Raw genomic sequence first — 23,412 nt, forward strand, 5'->3', positions numbered from 1 at the left:
TGTTGCAGATCTACACGAACCTATCCAAATTGTTTTGCTCCTTTGACCCCGCAAGAATAAATAAATAGGTTGGCAAATACAGATATACCTTTGAAAACATTGTCTTCAGTGTACTTGTTAAATCGCTGCTGAAGATTGACATCTGTGGACAAAAATGAACAACCAAGCCTTCCAATGATTTGTCAGCTGTGCTCATTCAGCTCCTTTTAGAGCTGCATGCACACAAGAAGCCCTCGCTGGTCTCTCTGGACTAGTCTCCTATAAACTTCGACAGCCTGTTCTCACTGGCTTAGTCACTGGAAACATTAATAGACAGTTTCAGATGCATGTCTCCAAGACATTAACATCCAGCGAGCAGTTCAGCACAACCACTGGAAAACAAGCCTGCTTCCAAAATTAACACAACTTAAGCTCAGTTTCACTAAAGCCTAAGCGATGAAGGGGAAGCAGTTATGCAGGTATGGACAGATCATCTAAGACCTAATCCTCCTAACCCTTCTGCTCACACAGAAGACAACCAGACTGAAAAAGATACAAGCCCGTATGTAAATGATGGCTGTTTGATTTTGTGTATTTTTAAAGCAATTTCTTTTTGGCCTGCGTCATCTATTACCCATCTTTCCCTTAGGTGTCTGCAGCTTTGTAATTATGAAAGTATAAACAGAAAACCTTGGGGCATCTTTTCTCGCTTCTTGAAGATTTGTGCCAATAATCACTTATTATTCTTCCCGTATTTAGCGCTGCAACTGTCCTTGCGCAGGAAACGAGCGGATGAACAAGCACCTGACGGTTCAGAGCTCGACAGCAGCGGTTCACCTCGGGTCGACTAAACCTCTAATGACTTAAAAACACATGTAGGCATCGTGAGGCACCTTGGCTGAACCCCATCACACATTAAGAGACCACACTTAGCAGCTAGTTCAATCAGAAGACTACATAGGAAGAAAAAAAAAAAAAGAAAGCATGCAACAGATTAATACATTTATTCATAGTCATGTACAAATTGTATTTCAGTGGTACAAAGCTGATGTAAGACTCCAGTGCTCACCCTCCTGTTGTTATTGCAGTAAAAAAAGGAAATACCAGCACGATCAAGAGTCAAGAGGTACTTTGGAAAATATAAATTATGTATTAAGAAGGCAAGCAGACATCTTGAGCGATGTGATATGAGGGGAGAAAATGGCACGAAACGAAAACCAACGAGCAGCTTCAATCAGCACTCGTTTAAAAAAAAAGAATAAAAATTCATACAAGTATTTTATTCTAGACAACACATACTTAAAACTAGTGGACACAGGAAGAGCCTGGACTCTCTCCCTTCTTACACAAACTGCATGTTAAAGACTCCTGGATATTGTGATAGTGTGCGAGTCTCGTTGTGTTTTTGTGTGTAAGAAACTGTATCTTACATGTGTACAGGTAGTGTGGGAGCTTTCGTTTTACAGCTCTCCCTGAACTGAAGTCCTGTTCCTACCACTGACTGAAGTGAATAAAACAGCGGGGGGGGAGGGCGACGACAACATCTGGTAAAAACCATTATGGGCGCAGGGATGAACATGTGGGTGAGCCATGAGTCAGTAATGTAACACAGCCTGCAGGGATTTCTCCACTTGTCTTTGTTCTGCTTTCGGGGGGGAGACACCAAATCCTCGGCTCGTCAAGCATTCTCCCGCTTGCAGACGAGGGGAGTCCATGGATGCCACAGAGTGAGAAAGAGCACAATATAGAGGGGGCAAAAAGGAAAATACAGCGGGGGCGTGAGATGATCAGGACATTTTTCAGAGGAGGAGCTGGGCTGGGACTGGGTGGTTGTGGAGATCAGAGACTGGCAGAGCAGGACTGGATTTCCTGTCTCTCCTCCAGTCTCTTTCATAGGTACTGTTGTAGAAAGTGCAGCAGCATTATCTCGTAGTGCTCTCCAGACTCAGGGCAGCGGATACTATGCCGCTCGTTGGGGTAGACCTGGGAGATTGAAACACAACGGGCAATCCAAGTAAGGGACTGAGATAAAGATAACTCAGTAATGCAATACGCTTTAAATACATCTCCTTTGAATATATTAAAAAATACCTTAAAATAATGGGAATAAAATCAAAATGCAGTGTAATATTTATATATGAAACATCTATAATCTAAAACACTGTAAGCTGTAAGCTTAAACATTTAGCTATCGTTAATAATCAAGTAAACATACCAGTACCAATGTCTGGTACTGGTATGGACTGCTAAATAACTATTACAGATGAGTTTCCTGTTTGCATTTGGAGAGTACATGAGGTTTATGTTACATAGACATAACTGGTGGTGACTTGGGGGAGTCCGGGACACTAACCTGAAGCTGGTAGGGCTTTCCAGCACGGATTATCTGTGACACCAGGAAGTTGGTGTGGAAAAAGTGCACATTCTCATCTAGAAATCCATGGAGAATAAGCAAACGGTTGGGCCTGCAAGGACCAGAGTTACACGTCAACAATACGCTCCACAGAAGGGTAGGAGATAGTTCAAATACTTTGTGTTCGCAAAGATCTTACGGACTGAGCTTTGACTGAGCATGCAACCACAAATCTCATTTTCTCCATGGCAGTTTTTAATTATCTTTCTATTTACTGATGGAATGATCATATAGCTGCTGAAATTAAAATATATCTATACCAGTTAAAGAGATTAAAAGCTTAGGTCTTATTTTACTCTTATATCAGAACGCCTAAAAAGCAAACAGTATTAGCATAAAAAAAATTTAAAAAATGCTCAAGTTTACTTTAGTGCATATAACTCAGGCTGAATCTGAATTATAATTAGATATAATAGCTGTAAGTTAACTTCAATCATGACCAAGCACACGCAGCACAATGAAACCAGACCAGGAGAGAGATATCTGAAGAGGAATGGAATAAGCATGTTGAAAATGAAGTATAAGATACAGGAGACTGCAGTCATCCTCTCAGGAAGTTATGGGAAGAATAAAAGCAACACCGAGGATGGTCTGGACGGTAGACAATGAGCAAGAAAACATATCCAAAGAGAATTCGAGCTCAACTCCAAGGTCAAGATACATCAATGTCTGATTGCACCATCCATTCCCTTTTGAATAATAATGCGTCTGTGGAAGAAAACGCAGCAGGACTCCGATACTGAACGAAAGACATAGACACGCCTGATTTTAATTTGTTAAAATGCATCCTGATAACCAACAGTTACCAAGAGTTTTTTGCTTCCACAAGCCATGTTAGCTCCGTATTCACAGCATCTCCTGTCAAACATATACTTGGTTCAATGCTTATGTTAATGGGCATATGCTGCATCTGATGGGGCAGCCATGAATCTCTGCAGGGTACAATGAAGGAAATCCGGCCTCAGTCATAGATCTTAGGTCCCCTTACAGGATAACGATCCAAAACATACCCAGGAAGGGTTTAAGGGTTAGAAGACAACAAAATCTGAATCATATATTTGAAGATATTGGAAAACTACCATGAGAGAAGGCACTCGTCGATCCTGAAAAAAAGTATCTAAACTCCAAACTAAAATGTGTTATCAGTAGATCAGTTTCCCTTTATTTCTGAGCTGCAGCTTCTTTTTTAGTGGGGAGGCTACCAACAAATGTGTCTATACAATTAAAACAAATCCTGCACTGACGAAAAGCCTATTGCCAGGTCGTAGAGAGAAACATGTGTGTACTGACTCGCTTGGCAACTTGTCCACGTGCAGCGCCACAGATCCCTCCTCGTAGCCCTGCTGGTTGTTCTCCGGCACATCCATGTAGCGCTCCGTGTAGCCCGTGTCGTAGGCCATCCACACCGTCACCGGAGCTCCAGCAATAGCCAGCTGGAACCAACACGCAACAGTGTACAATGGAAAAACAGTTAAACTTGACGTATAAACAAAAGCAGCGTTTCAGTGGTGAAAAGCTTCATTGTGGTCGGAAAGCAGCTGAAAAAAGAAAAATCTGCATGAAGGAGTTAATGACTTGAATGTACTGCAAGCTTTACTGGAAAACACAGAATTAGTGTGAATAGTTGTATTTTTAAGCTGTTGATACACTTGTACCTTCACTTAAAATAAAAACAGGTAAAAAAAATTATTAAAAAAAATAAATAAATTGGAAAATCTCTGTGGCATCAACAATCATCCAAGCTGACTTCAGGCTAATGGTCAACTAGCTGCTCAACAGCGACACCAACAGGTTGTAGGATGATACTGCATGACAACCATCACAAATAACACTGTGTATTCAGTTCATGGTGCACTACACAGATGCCAAAAAAATGCTCCCTTACCTATGAAAACAGGTGGCAACAGTGAATGGTCACAGTTAAAGAGAATACACTTTAATGATGAAAAGGGAGGCAGAAGGAAGAAAAAGGGTCTATGAACCTTGAAGATGTTGGGCCGCTGGATGAGGCCCATGAGAGACAGAAATCCCCCATAAGACCAGCCATGGATGGCGACGCGACTCAGATCCACAAAGTTAAACTTCTCCGCCACATACTGCAGCCCCTCCACCTGGTCTTCAATCTCCACCTGACCCTGGAGAGTTAGGAAGACGGTGAGGAGATCCAGGCCTTGCATGGCTTTTATAGCGTGACTTTTGTCTTTACAGCGTGTGACTTTACCATTTTGTTCTTTAGAGCCCCCTCAAATAAAAGGCCCCTCTGGCAGGAACCCCTCCCGTCAATGACGACCACGGCATAGCCAAGAGAAGCCAGCGTGTTAAGACGGAGGTACTTCATCCCCTTAAAGGAGTTGTTAACAAGCTGAACCTAAAAGCATACAACCAAAGTTAAAAAGAAAATTTAGGAAACGTAATAAATAGAAAAGGAGCATGAATATTAGCAGCTACAAACCTGTGGGCCTCCATACACGAAGAGAACCGTTGGGTGTTTCCTGCCAGGCTGCAGGTTGTGAGGTTTGTAAACCATCCCGTAGAACTGGAAGCCTGACCTTCCTGGGAAGTGAAAAATCTCAGGTGGATTGTAATCTCCGGGGCAACCTGAAAAAAACATATCAAAGACAGTGGTTACTGGTTAGTCAGGCTGCCTTCCTCTTTACATCGGTTATTAAAGACCATCAAGCCTGACACAAAGTTTAGTTAACACCTTCTCTCAGAAAATACTTTTGATTGTTCCAGAAATAAAACCACAGATACTTTCACATTCCTGATTCAAATCTGTATTCAAACAGTTTTCAATCCCTTGTTACTGTTCAGCTTCAGATGAGCTTTAAGTATGTAAACTGGATTCAGAACCACATAGAAGCTGCTGCGTTCTTTCTGTACCCTCAGATCTGAGGGTAATGGGGGGCGTCTACATCAGAACTGGATTACCTGGTGACTCCATCATGCTGGCCCAAAACTCCGGAGCCATGTGCAGCGGATCGTCCTCTGAGCTGTTCAGCTTGTACAAGTGGACACAGGGAGGCGTGCTCACGTTACTGTAGTGGCTGACGAAAAAGTCAAAGTTCTGTAGAACAACCAAAAAAACACAGGTGCCCAACAGGAGAATTATTAAAGGAATATATAGGTAACAATTTAAGAGACAATCAGAACAAATGCATCATATACAACAATATCTGCGTTAGTTAATCAATGCATGATCCATATAAAAATCTTAATTCTTGGGTATACCTGACTAACGGAGCAGCTATGGGAGAAGCCGGGCTTGGTTAGTCTGACCACGTCTCCAGGTGACTCATAGCTCACTACATACAGGTGATGCTCCAGGGGAGTGTCCCTGGTGCCCTGGAAATACACCAACTTCGATGCCTCGTTCACCCAGATCTAGCAAGAGAAGGATAAGACAAATTGAAGGACAACAAAAAGATAAAAGCAGATAAAAGCAGTTCTTAATTAAAGTCATAATGTCAGGTATTACACAAAGGAGGTGATGAGAAGGTTAACTTGGGACATCTAAAGGGGACACATTATGGAAGATGTACTTTTTTAAGACTTGATCTTGAAGGTTTGGTACCTGGGGTACCTGCCAGCCCATAAAAATGTCTTATCAAGCCTTAAAATCAGTCTGTGTGGGGTATGCTGCGCCAAACAGGATGTGTAGGAGAAACTGAGCCGTTCAGATTTTTGGTCCTGTTTCTACATCACACTAGGGGCCAAATCCACAAAAGGATTGCGCGGCTTTTGCGGCCGCTAAACCGGTGCAAATGAGACAAAAAGAGAGCGTCTAATTCACAAAGCACCCGCAAAGGGCGAATTGCTCCACAAACTGCGCTGCCAAGCAAATAGTGGCAGTCTGCGCCGGTACCATTTGCATGCATGCAAATTAGGTAATTCGGCGCAAAATTGCCCCCTTTCTATGCAAATAAGCCTCATTGCAAAAAGCGTCTAATTCACAAAGGCCAGGGCTATTTGCCACATGCAAAAATAGTGGAGCAAATACCGTCTTTCAGAAGCGTGTATTAAACTGCGCGCAAACTCCTCACTCCTCGTCTCTCTGTTTCTCTCTCTCAATGTCATTCAAGCCTGTGTGATACTGAATGATATTAAGGGTGACATCTATAGTCAGACATGACTGTAGACAGTCAGATCAAGTGGGGTTGTGGACTTATCTCGGATTTAAAAATAAAAATAACAGGACGGAGTTCAGGATTCATCCATACAGTAAGGGGCTGCTTTATTACAAACAATTCCACCATATAAACATAATCTAGAATGTGTGTGTTTAACAGCTTAATAATGTCATCACATATCACAACATATATCAGACTTAAAATAATAAAATAATAAATTAAAATAGCGCTGATCGTGTCCCTCTGTGTGAAGCTCAGTCAGTCAGGACTCTGGTGCTGCTGCTGCTGCTGCTGCCGTGGTGACATGCAGGGAACCTCCTCACACTTTAGGACAGAACAAATGAGGGGCTGCGTTTAGGGAGCCCCACGGAGCCCCTAAAGGGACTCAGATTTTTTTTCATATGAGTTTTACGCGCGCGTGAAACCTTTACGTGCGGGTGTATGGTGCCTAAATTAGGGTCCCGCGTTAAAACGACGCAGAGCCTACGGCGTAGGGTACGCGGCGACGCGCACCTACGCCGTAGGCTCTGCGTTAAAGGAACGCAGAACCATAAACCCGCCCTGAGCAGCTCTGAGGGGAGACGGGAGAGGAGGAGAGGGAGCGGGGGGTGAAGCGGGGATGCGGGGCCGTTTTCGTATCGCTTTCATACAGTGTACACATACAGCTTTCATACGTGTAGCAAAACAAAGAACATGAATTACCATTAGATCCGGATCTGATCCTGATCGTTAATGAAGTTACCGGTGCTGTGCCGTGTGCGTAAATGCGCACAGCCTCTTAACATTTGACATTTCATTAGCTTATGTCATACAGACACTGAGGTCTTTTCTATCTATCTATCTATCTATCTATCTATCTATCTATCTATCTATCTATCTATCTATCTATCTATCTATCTATCTATCTATCTATCTATCTATCTATCTGCATGCGAAATACTAGAAGTACAAATACGTGAAAGTTGAGGCTATTGTGCTCTCTGCAGTTTTCATTAGGGACCAATCTGTGTGCTGAAATACGGAGAACACTGGAAACAGCTCCGCTCACTTACTCAGACAAGTGCAAATTGCACTCAGCCGCAAAACTTTATGGGCGTGTTTGCGCCGGTATATCATTAGAGCAAAATCTTTTGTGAATAGGACCTTAAAGCGGGGCAAATTGCGGGCGCTAATGCAGCGCAATTCACAGCGCTATTTGCGGGCGCAATCTGTTCTTTGTGGATTTACCCCTATGACTTCTTCTAATAACCTACAGCGTTTCACGCCAGATTTTACCCAGTTTGACAGCCAGAGCCTGGCTGTACAGAGCCAAACGATTATAAAGATGTCCCATACTGTTGTGTTCACGAGCAGCAGTTAATAGATTTATCATGCCCAGATCAATTGCTGGCACAAAAAGTTGCATTCCCTGCCATCAACATATGGGCAAAGCGCCCTGGGGATTATTTTCACAGCCTGCATCAGCCTCCCATACATTGGCTGGAAACCGCTCTGCCCCCCACACACTCAGCGGCCTCTTCATTCTCTGTCTGACTCCAGTTCAAACATGTACAGATGACCTGCTGTGTTTTCAAGGCCGGTACCCTTGTTTCCCTCTAAAAAACATTTCAATGGAAGCACGGAGGGTGGCGCCGTTCCCACTGCAGCTCTCTCCAAACAAGTGGCTCATTTGCATTTAAAGTAAGTCACAGAATACTGCTGGTCTGAAAAGGGCAGTTCCTACAGCTGTAAAGATCTTTGAGTGTTTTAACAAACCCATGCACAGACACCTCATTTAGAAAGAGAAGAATTGTAGAAATTTTTCTGAAAAAAAGGATATTTATATCAGCTTCACTGGTGACAGATGGATAAGCAATGTTAAACATTTTAAGATATTATTCCTGATGTTGCTAAATGACTTCCCCATACAGTCAGAACATGCTGAACTACCTGCTTTGTACATATTCAACACACATTAAAAGGTTTAAGGTGTAAAAAAGGAGGGGCTCCGGGGTCGTGAGTGACGCCTTAATATGTTGGGCACATTCAGATGAACCACCGTAGGACTCTCTTCCTGAGAGAGTCTGTCTTACCTTGGAGCCGTGTCTTGCCAGCACCTCCCATTCTCCACTGGTCAGAGGAACCTCCTCCCTCACAGCACATTTGAAGTTTCCTGCCAAAAGTAAGTAAATATTAAAACATCCTGATTATGTTGGTGTTGATGCTGGGGTTGAGAGATAAAGTGATATTACATTTTTAAATCCAAGACAAATAGGTTTTGTATTTTAATCCAACTTTAAATAAATGTTGAGGCATTTCCTTATGTCTTACCCTCTACATGTTGGTAGTCTTCTGTCCACTGATAGCAGCCAGGTTGGAACAGTGATGTGATTTTATACAGGTGGCTAAAACCTGTTTTGCACTCGTTTACCCAAATGAAAGTAAACTCATCTTCCGTTGTTTGAATAAAGGGATAGAATATATCATGAACCTGCATAAAGAGAAAAACACTCAGTTACAGCCACTGAATATTTACAGGAAGTTGAAACTTAAGTTACCCAAATTTTAAGGGAACTGATGAGGACTCTTTTCGAGGAGATTTACATTTATCCAGACGTCAGTAGTTTCCTCGTAGATTATATATGGCTGTGTGAAACTGGGCACAGTCTCCAGACTTTCCTGCCTCAGAACTGGGTCTTCCGTGACAGGGATGAAGAGGGCTGGAGGCAGCAGAACGAGCTGCAGTTTCCTCTGACTGCGATCCAGCAGCACTGCCCAGCCGCTGCAAGGACATAGACGAGACGAGAAAAGATTGATTCACACCCCTACACTAGTTCACCATACAAGCCACTCTTGGAGGATGTACGTTCAGATGTATTTGTTAGAACAAAAGAGTAATCATGTAGATACCATGTATTCTATTCATGCTGCTGTTTATTTGCTTTGTCTTTGTTTTTAGACTGGAAACATATATTCTGCATATTTTAAATCTTTGTACAATCTTTTGCTGTATTTTACATAGGTAGAGGCCTCGTATAAGCCCCTTGGGCTTTTTGCCTCAGCCTAGCGCATTACAAATCTCTTTTTTACATTTGTATGTTACTTGTTCTGTTTTTTATACTGTGCTGAATAAATAAATCAAATCAAATTAAATCAAATCAGACCAGGAACGATGCATTGCAATCCTGAAAAATGATGGAATCATCATCAAACCTATTTCCCACTTTAACCATACATTAAATTCTTGGTACATGTGCATTTGATGTCGAGTTAAGGATTGCAATCTTCCCTGGTCCTTTACTGAACATGCAACACTAAGTAGTCAATGATGGTGGACTTTTCATCACGAAGTCATCTTTATGTTGCATTGGACCTACACCACTAAAAAGCTTCAGCATCCCTTCCTTGTTCGATGCAGATTGAAGTTTTTGGTTTTTCAATTTTAAGAAGAAAAAAGGGAAACAAGTTGTTTTTCGTTAACGAATTTTATATAAAAAAATAATCAAATGGGGTGTCATTTTCTGTTTTTTATTTTTTCTTATTTCAAAATGGAAATCAGGTGGCTGTGACTCGACGGACCAGATTCATGATCAATACTACTGGTAAATATAGGTTTCATTCAATCATCCCTCGTCCACAGCTTCTTTCTAGTGCATAGTAACCTTGTTTCTTTCTGTTTAGGTAATAATCAGTGGTAATTTACTTCTAAAATGCAATTTATTGAATGTTTCTAGTTACTGTCATTTGAAAAGAGTTAGTTACATTAATATATTACTATTTCTGCATTGTAAGGCGTTTCCACATCTTTGCATTATTTCCGAGTTATTTTCCCCAAAACTAATCACAGAGCTTTGACACGGCTTTCTGGCCAAAATGTGGTTCATCAATCATCAATGTACATCCAGCGGAGGGCAGTGTAGTCAATGTCATGATTGTACAGGTCAATACAGCTAATGACACCTTGGTATTATGAGCTTGTGAGCTCATCAAAGGGGCATAGCTATGGAGGGGTCACAGGTTGCTCTGTGTGAGACGGGCCCATCTCATGGATCTCTCCAGCTCCGGGGCAGCTTTGCTCTACTTCATTTAAAATTACTTCCATCGCCAAGTCTGAAAAAAATGTCCCTTCTCTCTCTCTGGGTTTCAACGTGCTCCATGTCCACAGATAGACATGCAGGTTAAGGGTGCACCTTCACATCTCCTTATATGGTGCTCCCTGTCTGGGGATTTATGCTTAAACTTGCTGTCAATCCACAACTGACTGACATTCATGAATGCACACGCCTTCTGATGACCAAATCTGAGTTTTAGACTATATTCATGAATCCAGAGTAGGTTTACAGTGAGAAGGTGCTCTACATGCTCTAACATTTATGAAAATTTCACAAAGGCCCAAAGACTCCAGATTCTGCCCATTTGTTTTTCATTTCTTTGGTCGTGCATTATCTACTTATTTGTATTTACTGATTCAAATGTTCTGTCTGCCTCCATGTCTTTCTTCTTCTACCTGTATTTTTCCATTTTTAAAGCTATTCCAGTTTTTTGTACATGCTCCATATTTTTGAAAAAAGCTAGAACTTTCTTTTAACTGTGGACCAAGTTCTGCATTGAGACTTGTGCAGATATTTGTTTTATATGTACAAATTACTAGATCATTGTATAATTTTTCTGAATATGACTGAATGATTATGGATTGTTTCCCACTACTTCATCTGACAATAACATTTCCTTTAATACAGTCCTTTATTACATTTTTGAAGTTTTTTTTTTTGTTTTTTACTAGCCCAGAATATTTAGAAGTTAAACAACATAACTTCATACCTTATCTGTGATTCACTTCTCTCCAAAAATAAAGCATGAATGAATTCATAAATATCCTCTAAGAGTGGCAAGTCCATGTTTTTGTCAACGGTCACAGAAGAACTCCAGATAAAAGTTATCAAAATATAAGGACACAGCCCTCCAAAACTAATGTTAGCACGTCAAAACTCCCTGGAGCAAACTCAAAGTGTCATTTACCTCCCGTTAGATACAGAGAATGAGAGCATCATGGAAAATTTAATATTTTCCATGGATACTCACTATTTTCCATCACTTGTCCATCCTACTCTGGCAATGTATTCCGTTCCAGGAAACAAGGAGTTAAAAGGGATGACCAGTTCTTTATCTTGAGTGCTCACGATCTGTAAGTACACACACACACACACACACACACACACACACACTCATAAGTAACATCAAATGAACAAGCTAAAGATTTATCAAGAAAATATAGGAAAAGACTTACTCTTCCTTGAAGGTCTGTCTTGATCTCTGCCAGTTTGAGTGTAGCCTGCGGATTTTTGCTACCTATACAATAGGGAAATTAGTATTGGTAAAAATGACATATCAAACAAATCACTATTCAAAAGTGATTTGCACAGGGCTGAGCCTACTATACCTGTGCGAGGATATCTATACGCATCTGCTTTCCTCTCCTCCAGCGCCGGAGATGGAACATGAATAATTTCTACTTCTGTCTCATCCACCTCTTCATACAGAAGATGCATTGTTTTGCCTCCATCAATGTCTGATGGGGGGGAAAAAAATCATTTGAAAAGGCTGAGGACAGAACACAATATATACAATCACAGCAGTTTTCAGTTATGTTCCTTGGGTACCGTTAGGCCTGCCGAGTAAAGCTTTAATTGTTGGTTTTACACCACCACAAGGGACTTGAAATAAAACAGTCAAGATGTGATTTAAGTGCAACGATAGACATTCAGTTTTAAAGTGTTTCACAAAAACACAGAAAAATGTTTTAACTATGGCGATTTCAAAAGCTGAAAAGTATTTGGACAATCATCTAAAAAGGAGTTCATCGGCCAGCTGCGGCCAATCCCTTAGTTACTTCACGAAAAATTAAATAGGTAAAAGGTTGGGGTTTAAATCAGCTAATGAGTTGGCATTTGGCAGCTGTTTGACTGGAACTACCATTTTGAAGACCAAAAAAAGACTTTAAAGATGTTCTCCTGCACAATGTAAGTAAATGAGACCAAAAGAAAAAAAACAACAAAGGTTTGGTACATACTTAAAAAGAATAAAAATGACTGGTGAGCTCAACATCATCAAAAAACCTTGTAGACCACAGAAAACAGCTAAAACAAATGATTGTTTCTTCAAACGGAAATGATTCTGCAATCCCTTCACAACACATTTACATTTACTTTCACATTTACTCATTTAGCAGATGCTGTTTTGCAAAGCTACTCACAAGTCGAACAATACACTCAAGCTAAAGTATGAAAGGAGACCTTGTAGCTGCCCTTGTAGATCGCAGCAAAATTATCAATGAATGATAGCTGGTCATCAATCATGACACCCAAGTTCCTCACCGCCTTAGTTGGTGTGAGAGATGAAGAAATCCATATTGAGTTTGAGGTCATGATGGACAGACTGGTTGGGCGGGATGAACAGGAGTTCAGTCTTAGAAAGGTTTAGCAGAAGGAGAACAATGGTAAAGTTGAGTGTTGTCAGCATAGCAATGCTGTGAGAACTACTTGATAAGAGAAGGGGTCCCAGCCCTGACCCCTGAGGCACCCCCCTGGAGAGGCGATGGGGTGAAGATGTTCGCCATGACACAGTGAAGGAAAAAACCAAATACCCAAATACAAATACCCATGTAAGCGAGCAGGGATTACAAGATATGGTGGTTCACTATGTCAAAGCAGCTCACGTTCAAGCTCAGTTCAAGTAAGACAAAAACCAAAGACAGACGTGTGGCTATCGTTCTTTGAGCCTGAGAATGTATAGTTGCAGGAAAGTGCAGCTGGGCTGGCAGTATTCTATAGGCAGGAATGAAAACAGATTTGTTGACAGATGACTGCATTTTCACAGCCCAACAAAGAATTAAGCAGCAGTGGGTGAGGTTTCTTTAAGAGGACAGACGTTGGTGAGATTTCTCTGCAGTTTTGCATAGCGACACGCTCCGTGTGTACATAAGACAACAGGAATGGGAAGAAAACACCACTTCAATTGCCAAAGATAGAGTAAAACGCCAAAACCAGTCTGGCCTTTTCGGTGGGCTTGCTCAGTGGACCTCCACAGGTGCATAACCCCCTTCACACGAGGGACGACACTTTCACTGATGCTTCAGTGCCAAGAGTAATTCGGAAACTGAGTATGGATGTGCAACATAAAAGCTTAGTATTAGTCGTCGTGAACTTGGTAAACTTGACTTCTCGGTGACCTGAAACTCACAACACACACGCTGCATCCGAAAATGCATACTTCCACCCTAATGAGTATGCAAAATGAGTATGACAGATTTTTTAGTGCGTCCGAAACATTAGAACGTACTCAATAGTATGCTCTATCCATACTCATTAGTGTGGATGGATGGACACTAGCTGAGCAGAAACTTCCCACAATGCAATGCAGCAGCCTTTGGTTGCTAAGTGATACGTATATGTCATAAGTATAATATTATGTATAATAATATTGTTATATAATATTAATATTATAATATTCGTATATAATATATTATATAATGTCATCTTGTTTCGGCCAGAAAAAACAGGAAAGAGCGGAGCAGAGCGCTGCTACCGCTGCTGTGACACGTCACTTCCTCCCAACGGCAGGAACTGACGTGTACGCTCTTAATAGTACGTCCGAATTAATGCATACTACTGATATTTACTCAAAAGTGTGCTGAACTTAAGTATACTTTTTAGTATGGCATTTCGTACGCACCGACAGGCCAAAAGTCGCACAATAAATATGCTTCCAAGTGCTGGCTTAATTAGTGTTAGGTAGTATTTAGATTGTAGCATTTACATTAAATCTACAATCAAGACAGACTTTCATGTATGTAAATCCAGAGGGTTCAAACCACTAGTAACATTCAAGAACAGGAGAGCCAGATGAGACGTTGTCAAAAGCGTCCCATGATCTGGAACCTGATTCTTTGAACAAATGAAACCAAGATAAACGTGTAATAGAACGATGGGAAGATGGATAAGACAAACCACAATCGTGTTTCAAACGTGATGGAGGTGGAACACAAAAGGCTCCAAGCCGTTTGATGATAATGTGAGTGCTGACAGAAGCAGCCAAGCAAATTCTGAGGTGTGTAATCTGCTCACATTTCAAAAGATCTTACAAAACTCAAAGCAACTCAAAGCTTTCTGAAGGCAAAGAAATGGAATACTCTTTAATGGCTAAGTCAATTGCCTGGTCTCAAGCCAGTAGAGCAGCTTTTCAGTTACTGAAAACAAAACTTAAAGTAGAATGGCCTAAAAATGAGAATAAAAACAGAAAGCAAAGCATCTCCAGGTAGCAAGTGTTTGGGGACGTCCACTGCCCCCAGACTTCAGGTGGTCACGGACTGCAAAATATTTTAATCAAGTATTTAAAAGTATTAACAATCTAATTTTAATAAATTCTTTAATTAAAGAGTAATGTATATACTTTGATCACATCTTGATTATTGTATATTAGAAATCCACTGTGGTGGTGTATCAAGACAAAAACCATGAAAAAAAATTCTGTCTCTGTACAAATATTTCCAAATCCAACTGTGTTACTTGGATTTGGAATTAAATACTAACCTTCTATCGCTGATGGACTCCACCAGTAACCAGTGAAACGGTCAAACTCTTCCTGGATGACAAACGTTGCTACACCTGCAGACTTGGGGTCCTCCTTAACATTGTCTAGACCTGGGAGAAATGTATTCAATAAACACATAAAAACACAATAAAACAAGCTTACAATAAGCAGTTATGAGAAACGATGTGACAAAACGTGCGCTGTGGTGAAATGAGATGATGATGATGAACATATAGGGAAATCTACCACATCAAGACAATTTCTTTTAAATGATACGAAGAGCTTTCTGACCTTTATGGCAGTATGTGAGTCTCCTTTCCTCGCCTGTCTTAATATTGGCTATCCACAGGTCATTGTTGTTGATGAAGGCTATGAAATCAGGGTTTGAAGGACAGATCTTGGGGTCCATGCGGGTGCCTGAGCACTGGGTCTTGATTTCGACAGGCTTTACAGGAGCAGACTGCTAAAACACACATAATCTCATTCAATGGCAAGTAGACGACTGAGAGAACTCACCTCACCTCAAGTAACTGAGTCATCTGCTGATGTTATCAAAGTTGGGTCTATTGTTACATAAACAAGTTCACAAATCTGACATTATCACTCTTCATGAATCAAAATAATAGTTTTCTTCCTAGAAATCCAGGTTAACTGTTCATTTTCTATGTAAACTAACAAAATGCGAAAACGATTCCCCTTTAATAAATACAAATGTTTCATTTTTTTAACCATTACAAAACAACTGCTTATATTAATTCTGTTTATGATAGAAACAGTTTGTAGAAACAATATGTTGTCAAAATCATCAAAAGCGTGCAACACTAATGACCAACAATTCTGAACGAACGCACTATATAGGAGTTATTCAACTTAAATAATAATCAACATACAAAAGGCACAAGCGCAATGTAAAATAACACTTTTTGAAGGCTGCTGAGAGTAAAGCTGTTCTGGTTAAAAGCCCATATTTAAACCATCTTCAACAACAAGGTGGTAGAAAGACTCAGTGGGAAGAGTAGGATGTCCTCCAACTTTCGACTGGTGGATGGATCCTCAACAGTGCCACATTTTAAAGTGTCTTTGGGCAGGACACTGACACATCCAGGGTATGATCACAGAAACAAAAGCACTACTGTATGTAGAGTAAATACCATATTGACCCAAATATGAGATAATGTTTTCTCCCAATGTTTTCATAGACTGCTAGATCCACAACAACTTAGAGCCTGTTAGAGTAGCCTGAATGGGCCCAAGACAACTTCAAACATTGGGTTGTAGCATTTCCAGGAGGTTTGACAGATGCAGAAAGACAGTGACGTCCCAAACACAGCGTCTCAAAAGGTACGACGAGCAAGGAAACAAAAAGAAGTTTTGGAGGTCACTTTAAGAGGATGGTGATGAACGCTGCATAGTTGCCAAGTAACAGCCACGCATTTATTGTGTATGGGTGAATGAGAAACACTTTATAAGTCTTGTTGTAAAAGCCAAACAAGATTAAAATTGTGCTATACTTGAGGGAACAATAAATCATAATAGACAGCCAAGAGGGCTGGTGAAGGAAACACACTCCCAAAAAAACACCAATGCACAACAAAAAAAACAACGCTTTGTTTGAAGATTAAAATGCATATATATGCTCTGGGTTTTACCAAACTTGGTATTAACCATTAATATATATGCAGAGAAGGGGAAAAAAATAGTGCTATACAAGTACAGACCGTTTAATTCTCAGTATTTTAACATCAGCCCGAAAAACTAAAGCATAGTAAGATCAGAACAGCTTTGGTTGATGTGGGAATCTTTGTTTATCTCCAGGGTCGTCATATGAAAACTACGAGTTTGGAGAATGTACAAAAAAATGTAATAGCTGCAAGAATGGACAGCATTTCTGTAATTATCTTCCCTTTATGATACCTGTGGAAGCTCATGGCACTGACACTGTAGAAGAATTATAATACAAATGATGCTGAAACTTCAGAAGAGACTATCTACACCAGATAGGCGTTATAACTGTTGCTCTGCTTAAAAGGCTATAAAAAAAATCTAAATTTAAGACACAAACAGGTATATTCAATGTACGGGTGCCACTATATAACTGATATGTATAATCCTCATCTTAAAGATTGTTACCATGCTCCAATTTAAACCTGCATCTGAAATCTATGACCCAAAATTAGAAAAACAATAAAAACAGCAGTCTACTCACAATGAAGCCATTGTTGCCTCCATCTTGACAGTAGAAGAGACTATTACTGGCTTGGAAGAGGAACAGGCCAGTCTTAGAATGGTAATCATAGGACGTGATACCAAATGCACCCAACCGTTTCCGCTCCCTCAGCAGCTCCTCCTCTCGAGAGTAGGCCCCCTGGTGTGGTGTGGCCTAAGAGAAACGGGAGGAGAACACCATCATTAAAATTGACTTTTAATTAATAAACAAATGATAATTAATAGATGTCTCAAAAGAATACTTTAAAAATGTGTAATTATAAACACGTAAATTACTATGGAAACCTTGATGGATCAATGGTAATAGTCACATTGCGTCTTTTGGTGAAGAGGAATTAGGGAAAGGCACAATTTGATATGAAACTGAGCTAACCCCACACATAATGATCACCTTAACAAAACTGCAAATATGAAAACACATATTCAACTAGCTTAAGTAACCGGTGTCATGTGAACAACAGCTTAAATAGACTGTCCAGTAAAATAAGTCAAATACAGACTGTCTCTGACTTTGTATTTAATGAAAAAATTAACATTCATGTGATCAATCTTGACATAAGAAGCACCTGTGTAACTACTACAACATAGAGTGCACTCAGAAGAGTTCACAACAGTGATATTCCCATTAGTCAGTTCAATTCATTCTACTTGTAGCGTGCTAATTCACAGCACAAGTCATGTCAAGGCACTTTCCACAGAAAGCAAGCAAGTTCAATGCAATCCACTTAAGTACAATCCAGATCGGTCCATTTTTATTCCAACTGGATTGAATTATGCGTGTTTGAGTTAATTCAGTTCATTGCAGATGAGCCTAGAATCAAAATTCATATAATGCCAATACACAAACAGCCAAACTAAGAAACTCAAAAAACTGCACTGAACCTTCCCGAGTGGAATCCCATATCCTCAGCAAGCAGAGGGTGAAAGCAGAGAGAAGGAAAAGAACTAAAAAAAAAAAAAAAAACTAAACCAATCTTTGTTGTTATCCATCTCACTACATTCCATTCACAAAATAACTTTGTTTTAGGAAACTTTGGTCTTCAGTGTTATCTATGTGAGACAGTTTGATTCCTCTGAAAAGCAGATCGTATGCAATATCATGATTATCCACCATATATGATAATCAGACTGCCCATCCGTATTGGGGATTTACCCAGAACTGGAGCAGCTATCTGCCAGTTGCAAAGTTGGTGGTTCAATCCCTGGCTTTGCAGGTCAGATGGCAAACTGTACTTGAGTGAGACACTTAACCCAACATTTCAATTCAATGCAGCACTAATTATATCGCACCGAATTATATCGCACCAAATCAATAAAAATTTAATCTCAAGCTAGTTCAAGAGTACACTTCAGCTCATTCCAAATTAATGCATTTTAATACAAAGCCAATTAAAACAATAATAATAATAATAATAATAATAATAATAATAATAATAATAATAATAATAATAATAATAATAATAATAATAATAATAATAATAATAATAATAATAATAATAATAATAGCTTTGCTACAAAAACCAACTGATGTATTAAACTAACGTGGAAAGGAAAAAGTTCAGCCTCGACTGGTTGGGGGTTGAGAGGACAGTGAGCATGTATCATGAAGAAAAAGCACTTGATAGCATAAAATAAAAATTGTATCTACTAAGAAAGCACTCTAAATAAAAAGTTTAATGTGACTTGTAGTGTAAAAGCACCTTGAGTCATCAATAAGAAAGTGCTATAAAAATCCATTTACCTGAAAGTGATCCAACATCTGTTTCCATGACAACACTAAGAGGGCTTCTTTCCGAATCTTCTTGGGGATTTCAGAGTAGAGTAATGAGTTCTCTCGGCTCCCGTAAGGCATTCCTGTTAATCATGCAGAAAGAATCAACATGAAGAAAATCTTTTGCTGAGCTGAATATATTACATTTAACATTGTGATTATTCTCAAGTCATGACACAATCATATTCTAACTCAATTTAATTGAAACTAAGCTTGAGCGAAAGGAGCTCATTTGAGCAAAATATAGACAACACATAAGAAGCTAATAAGCTTTTGTGCTCTTTCATCAGGCTTCTATCAACTTACCGAGGTAGTACAAGCGATGGGAGTAGGGTCCATTCTCATCTGTCTTCTGCACAAACTGGAAGTCATGGGGAGCCTTGTTGGCAATCATACCCGAATACTTCCTGCTACAATGGATAATATCACGGAGGCCCTCCCAAGAATGTTTCTCCACAAAAAACTGAGATGGGGCTTCCTCCATTTCCACCACCTCTGTGCCGTCCGAAAGGCCGTCCACAGCTGTCATGCTCAGAGTCACACAACTGGACCTTGGAATTAAAAAGAAACAATGATTTTGAATAAAGAAAGAAAAAAAACAAGGCAAAGCTGAACAATGTTAACTGTTGAAAACATTAGTAATCAAAGTAACTGAGCACAAAAGCATTTTAATGAAATGTAATATGTACCTGTTCCAGATACTCTCTTTTTTATCACAAAGTTTGACCTTCTTGACTCTGCATTCACTGGTCAACACACCCGATTCCAGTTCTGTAACCCATGGACAAAGCAAAGTACTTCTATGATCAACTAAAAAAACACAGTTTCACTATTATTCCACAGAATACAATCCAAATAATGAAAACATACCTCAATGAAAAAGGAAAACAGATTATTCATGAGGACTTTTTCTGTATAGTTTATCAGTCACATAAAGCCAAATGTTATAAAGACTCCTGTAACAAGAGATCATAATTTCATTTAAGCCTACTTGCTGATGTTTTCAAGCCAGGCATATGTGCACAACTATATAACATGTACAACTGTTTCATCTGAAGTCCAGAATTTTGGGAATGTCACACATACTTTTCAAGAAAACAGTATTTGAGGGGTTAGTATGACTTATACAGGCAACTATACCAACCTCTCTTATGTTAAAATTTAAGAATATATCGTTGACTAGTCAGATGCTCCGTTAAAACGCCTTAGATTAATGTCTTAACATAAACAGAGCTCCAAGATATACAACAAAACCCATTCCTGGCCGTATGTCACCAAAGTCCTGAGGACTGAAATCAACGGATGACATGACATTATGACAGAGAGGGGAGGTATAATTTAAGGGGTACTTTTAGGACTTGCAGAACAAGAACAACAATGAAAAGATTTTCTATATCAGTCAGGGGAGTTAAACTATGGAACAGAATGGATCCAGGGTTAAAACAATGTCCAAACATTAACCAGTTTAAAAACAAATATAAAAACAGGATTTTCACAAGGTACAAAGAGGCAGGGGTTAAGCGGCCTTTAGGGACCTGCAGATAGCACTATTGGGTGAATGGGTAGATTTCTTTATATTTATGCATGTTTTAGATGTTTCCCTGTCTCCAACACACCTGATTCTAATCACTGGTCGTCATCAAGGTTTACACAACTCTGTTGGTGACACAGCCTTGTCTATCAGGGTTGTGTTGAGGCAGGGAAACATAAAACGTGCAGTAGACTCGCCCTCGAGTACCGGCTTGTGTGCACCTCTGTGTATAAGTGTGTATATATATATATATATATATATATATCTATATAAATATATATATATCTATTTATATAAATATTTATATGGGCATGTGTGTACAAATATATAGAAATACTCAACTATGTGTATGTATGTATAGGTAAGTGTGTGAGTATTTATAAATACGGGTTAAATTATTAGTGAATGGGCGTAGGATTAAATAAGTTTACACTTCTTCCTACTCCTTTTTGCACATATAAATTAAGATATCAAGGTTTAAAGTATGAAATGCTTTGTTTTGTTGATTTGTTTTTCTTATCTTCTCTGGAATAGTTTTTTACATGTACAAAATCAAATCAAATCAACAGCCATACAGCATCATGAGTAAAAATGACACCTAGTCCGGCTTGGAAGGAATTAATGTGGTATTTGTACATCTTTAATGTGAACTAATGTGTTTAATCTCAGATTAGATTAGCTGTGATTAACCTTTCATGTGTCTGTACATGAGGAAGTGCATGTGTGAAGTTAATAGTGGCTCCATTTAGTTACAGATCCTCCCGGGAGCGTTAACACCAGCCCCCCCATGGACAGACCGTGTTTATGTCCACACACAGACCTGAGAGTGACCAGGTGAGTTACCGGGTCAGTTACCGGGTGTAACAGCTGGTAACGGGCTGGTAACGACAGCTAGCTCGCATATAAATATTTATATGGGTATGTGTGTACAAATATATAGAAATACTCAACTATGTGTATGTATACAGCAATCCTTATGTTAAATTTAATACCAATTTAATACCTTTTTCACTACCTTCAGATTTTTTTTAAAAACTGTCACAACATTAAGTGTTAATCACAGACTTTTTAACATTAATACAGATTTTGACCTATAGAACACTATACAGAACAGATTTATAGACTCATTGATATTGACCAGATGTTTCACATTTATTTCACTTTGTGAATGACAATAAAATAGACTGCTTAAAATGTAAAAGGTAAAAAATACCAATTTAAAAAAAAAAATAATACCTCTGACAGTGAATTTAACACTTTTAATGGCCTTAAATTTGGCAATTTTCATTTATCACTTTTTAATACTTTTTAAAACCCTGCAGAAACCCTTATGTATGTATGTATGTATGTATGTATGTATAGGTAAGTGTGTGAGTATTTATAAATACGGGTTAAATTATTAGTGAATGGGCGTAGGATTAAATAAGTTTACACTTCTTCCTACTCCTTTTTGCACATATAAATTAAGATATCAAGGTTTAAAGTATGAAATTCTTTGTTTTGTTTTGTTTTTCTTATCTTGAATAGTTTTTTACATGTACAAAATCAAATCAAATCAACAGCCATACAGCATCATGAGTAAAAATGACACCTAGTCCGGCTTGGAAGGAATTAATGTGGTATTTGTACATCTTTAATGTGAACTAAAGTGTTTAATCTCAGATTAGATTAGCTGTGATTAACCTTTCATGTGTCTGTACATGAGGAAGTGCATGTGTGAAGTTAATAGTGGCTCCATTTAGTTACAGATCCTCCCGGGAGCGTTAACACCAGCCCCCCCATGGACAGACCGTGTTTATGTCCACACACAGACCTGAGGAGTGACCAGGTGAGTTACCGGGTCAGTTACCGGGTGTAACGGCTGGTAACGGGCTGGTAACGGCTAGCCCGCACAGCATCTTTGTTCTCCGCTAGCAACTCTGCAGTAACACCGGCCACTTCATTTGGACGATCACTTAAAAAACTGTTTTATGGTCGCTGACGTGTGTCCAGCCGTGGAGGAGAGTGTTTCCTACGGCTGTGTGCGGGTATAACGCTGGTCCTGGGTGTTTTGACAGCGCTGCTCCTCTGTCATCTCCGCTGCGAGGCTAACTAGCCGGCTACGCGGCTAGCGGGCTTCCTGTTTAAAAAACTAACTACTTGAGGAAAAACACGCCCAAGCAAGCCGGGCCCGGACATTACCTACAGTTAGGTACTTACCAGTCTGACCGCCGTTTCTTTAAAAATGTTGACTTTAGTCGCTGTCAAACAGGTTTGTCGCTGCGAGATGTTGAGTCCATGGCCCGGGACGGCCGCCTGAGTGCAGCTGCCGTTCAGACGAGCAGGCGGAACCTTCGTCCGGGGCGAGTACAGCCCGGACCACTTTACAGCGGCGCACCGCTGCCTCCCGTCAGCTGTGCGTGCTGCCAGCTCATCTTCACCAGTCCATCACAACCATAGACATATACACACACACACATATGTGTATATATATATATATATATATAGATGTCTATTACAACCAGCTCATCTTCAGCAGTCCATCACAACCATAGATATATATACACACACATATGTATATATGTCCATCACAACCAGAGATATATATACACATATGTATATATGTCTATTAACACCAGCTCATCTTCAGTCCATTACAACCAGCTCATCTTCACCACATGAGCGGACTGACAAGCCTTTTGTTTTTAATTTGTCAAACATCTTAATTAGGTGGTAAAACAGTCAAATACCAGAGACCTTTAAAAGTTATACTGAACAAGAAACTATTTTTCAATTTGTCAGACAGCCAATCAAC

The 23,412-nt window shown here is 39.7% G+C and overlaps 1 protein-coding gene across 3 annotated transcripts; it reads right to left on the minus strand.

The window, feature by feature from the left end:
• Positions 1 to 967: 967 nt before the first annotated feature.
• On the minus strand, positions 968 to 22,938 carry LOC133452915 (dipeptidyl peptidase 9-like). Of its 3 annotated transcripts, none has more exons than XM_061732656.1 (21): positions 22,816 to 22,938; positions 19,777 to 19,863; positions 19,394 to 19,638; positions 19,058 to 19,170; positions 17,297 to 17,470; positions 15,382 to 15,553; positions 15,090 to 15,200; positions 11,942 to 12,070; positions 11,789 to 11,850; positions 11,584 to 11,684; positions 9,106 to 9,283; positions 8,833 to 8,992; positions 8,595 to 8,674; positions 5,624 to 5,776; positions 5,324 to 5,459; positions 4,845 to 4,990; positions 4,614 to 4,760; positions 4,375 to 4,527; positions 3,683 to 3,825; positions 2,333 to 2,444; positions 968 to 1,962 (listed from the first exon to the last, which is right to left on the minus strand). In XM_061732656.1, exons 3-21 carry the CDS (start codon positions 19,614 to 19,616, stop codon positions 1,870 to 1,872), a joined length of 2,586 nt encoding a protein of 861 aa, XP_061588640.1. In that variant the 5' UTR covers positions 19,617 to 19,638; positions 19,777 to 19,863; positions 22,816 to 22,938; the 3' UTR covers positions 968 to 1,869. The 3 variants fall into 3 exon arrangements, with proteins under 3 accessions (XP_061588640.1, XP_061588638.1, XP_061588639.1); XM_061732654.1 differs by having other exon boundaries at positions 19,777 to 19,858; positions 22,818 to 22,927; XM_061732655.1 differs by having other exon boundaries at positions 15,382 to 15,550; positions 22,816 to 22,855.
• Positions 22,939 to 23,412: the final 474 nt, after the last annotated feature.

The sequence above is a fragment of the Cololabis saira genome, chromosome 10, assembly GCF_033807715.1.
Source record: "Cololabis saira isolate AMF1-May2022 chromosome 10, fColSai1.1, whole genome shotgun sequence".
NCBI lineage: Eukaryota > Metazoa > Chordata > Actinopteri > Beloniformes > Belonidae > Cololabis > Cololabis saira.

Excerpts from the sequence above, each read along its gene's own strand:
- LOC133452915 (XM_061732656.1), bottom strand. The coding sequence starts at position 19,616 with ATGACAGCTGTGGACGGCCTTTCGGACGGCACAGAGGTGGTGGAAATG. Across the intron at positions 4,991-5,323 it reads CAGCATGATGGAGTCACCAG|GTTGCCCCGGAGATTACAAT; the intron begins GTAATCCAGTTC and ends TGTTTTTTTCAG. Across the intron at positions 4,761-4,844 it reads TCGTGTATGGAGGCCCACAG|GTTCAGCTTGTTAACAACTC; the intron begins GTTTGTAGCTGC and ends GTATGCTTTTAG.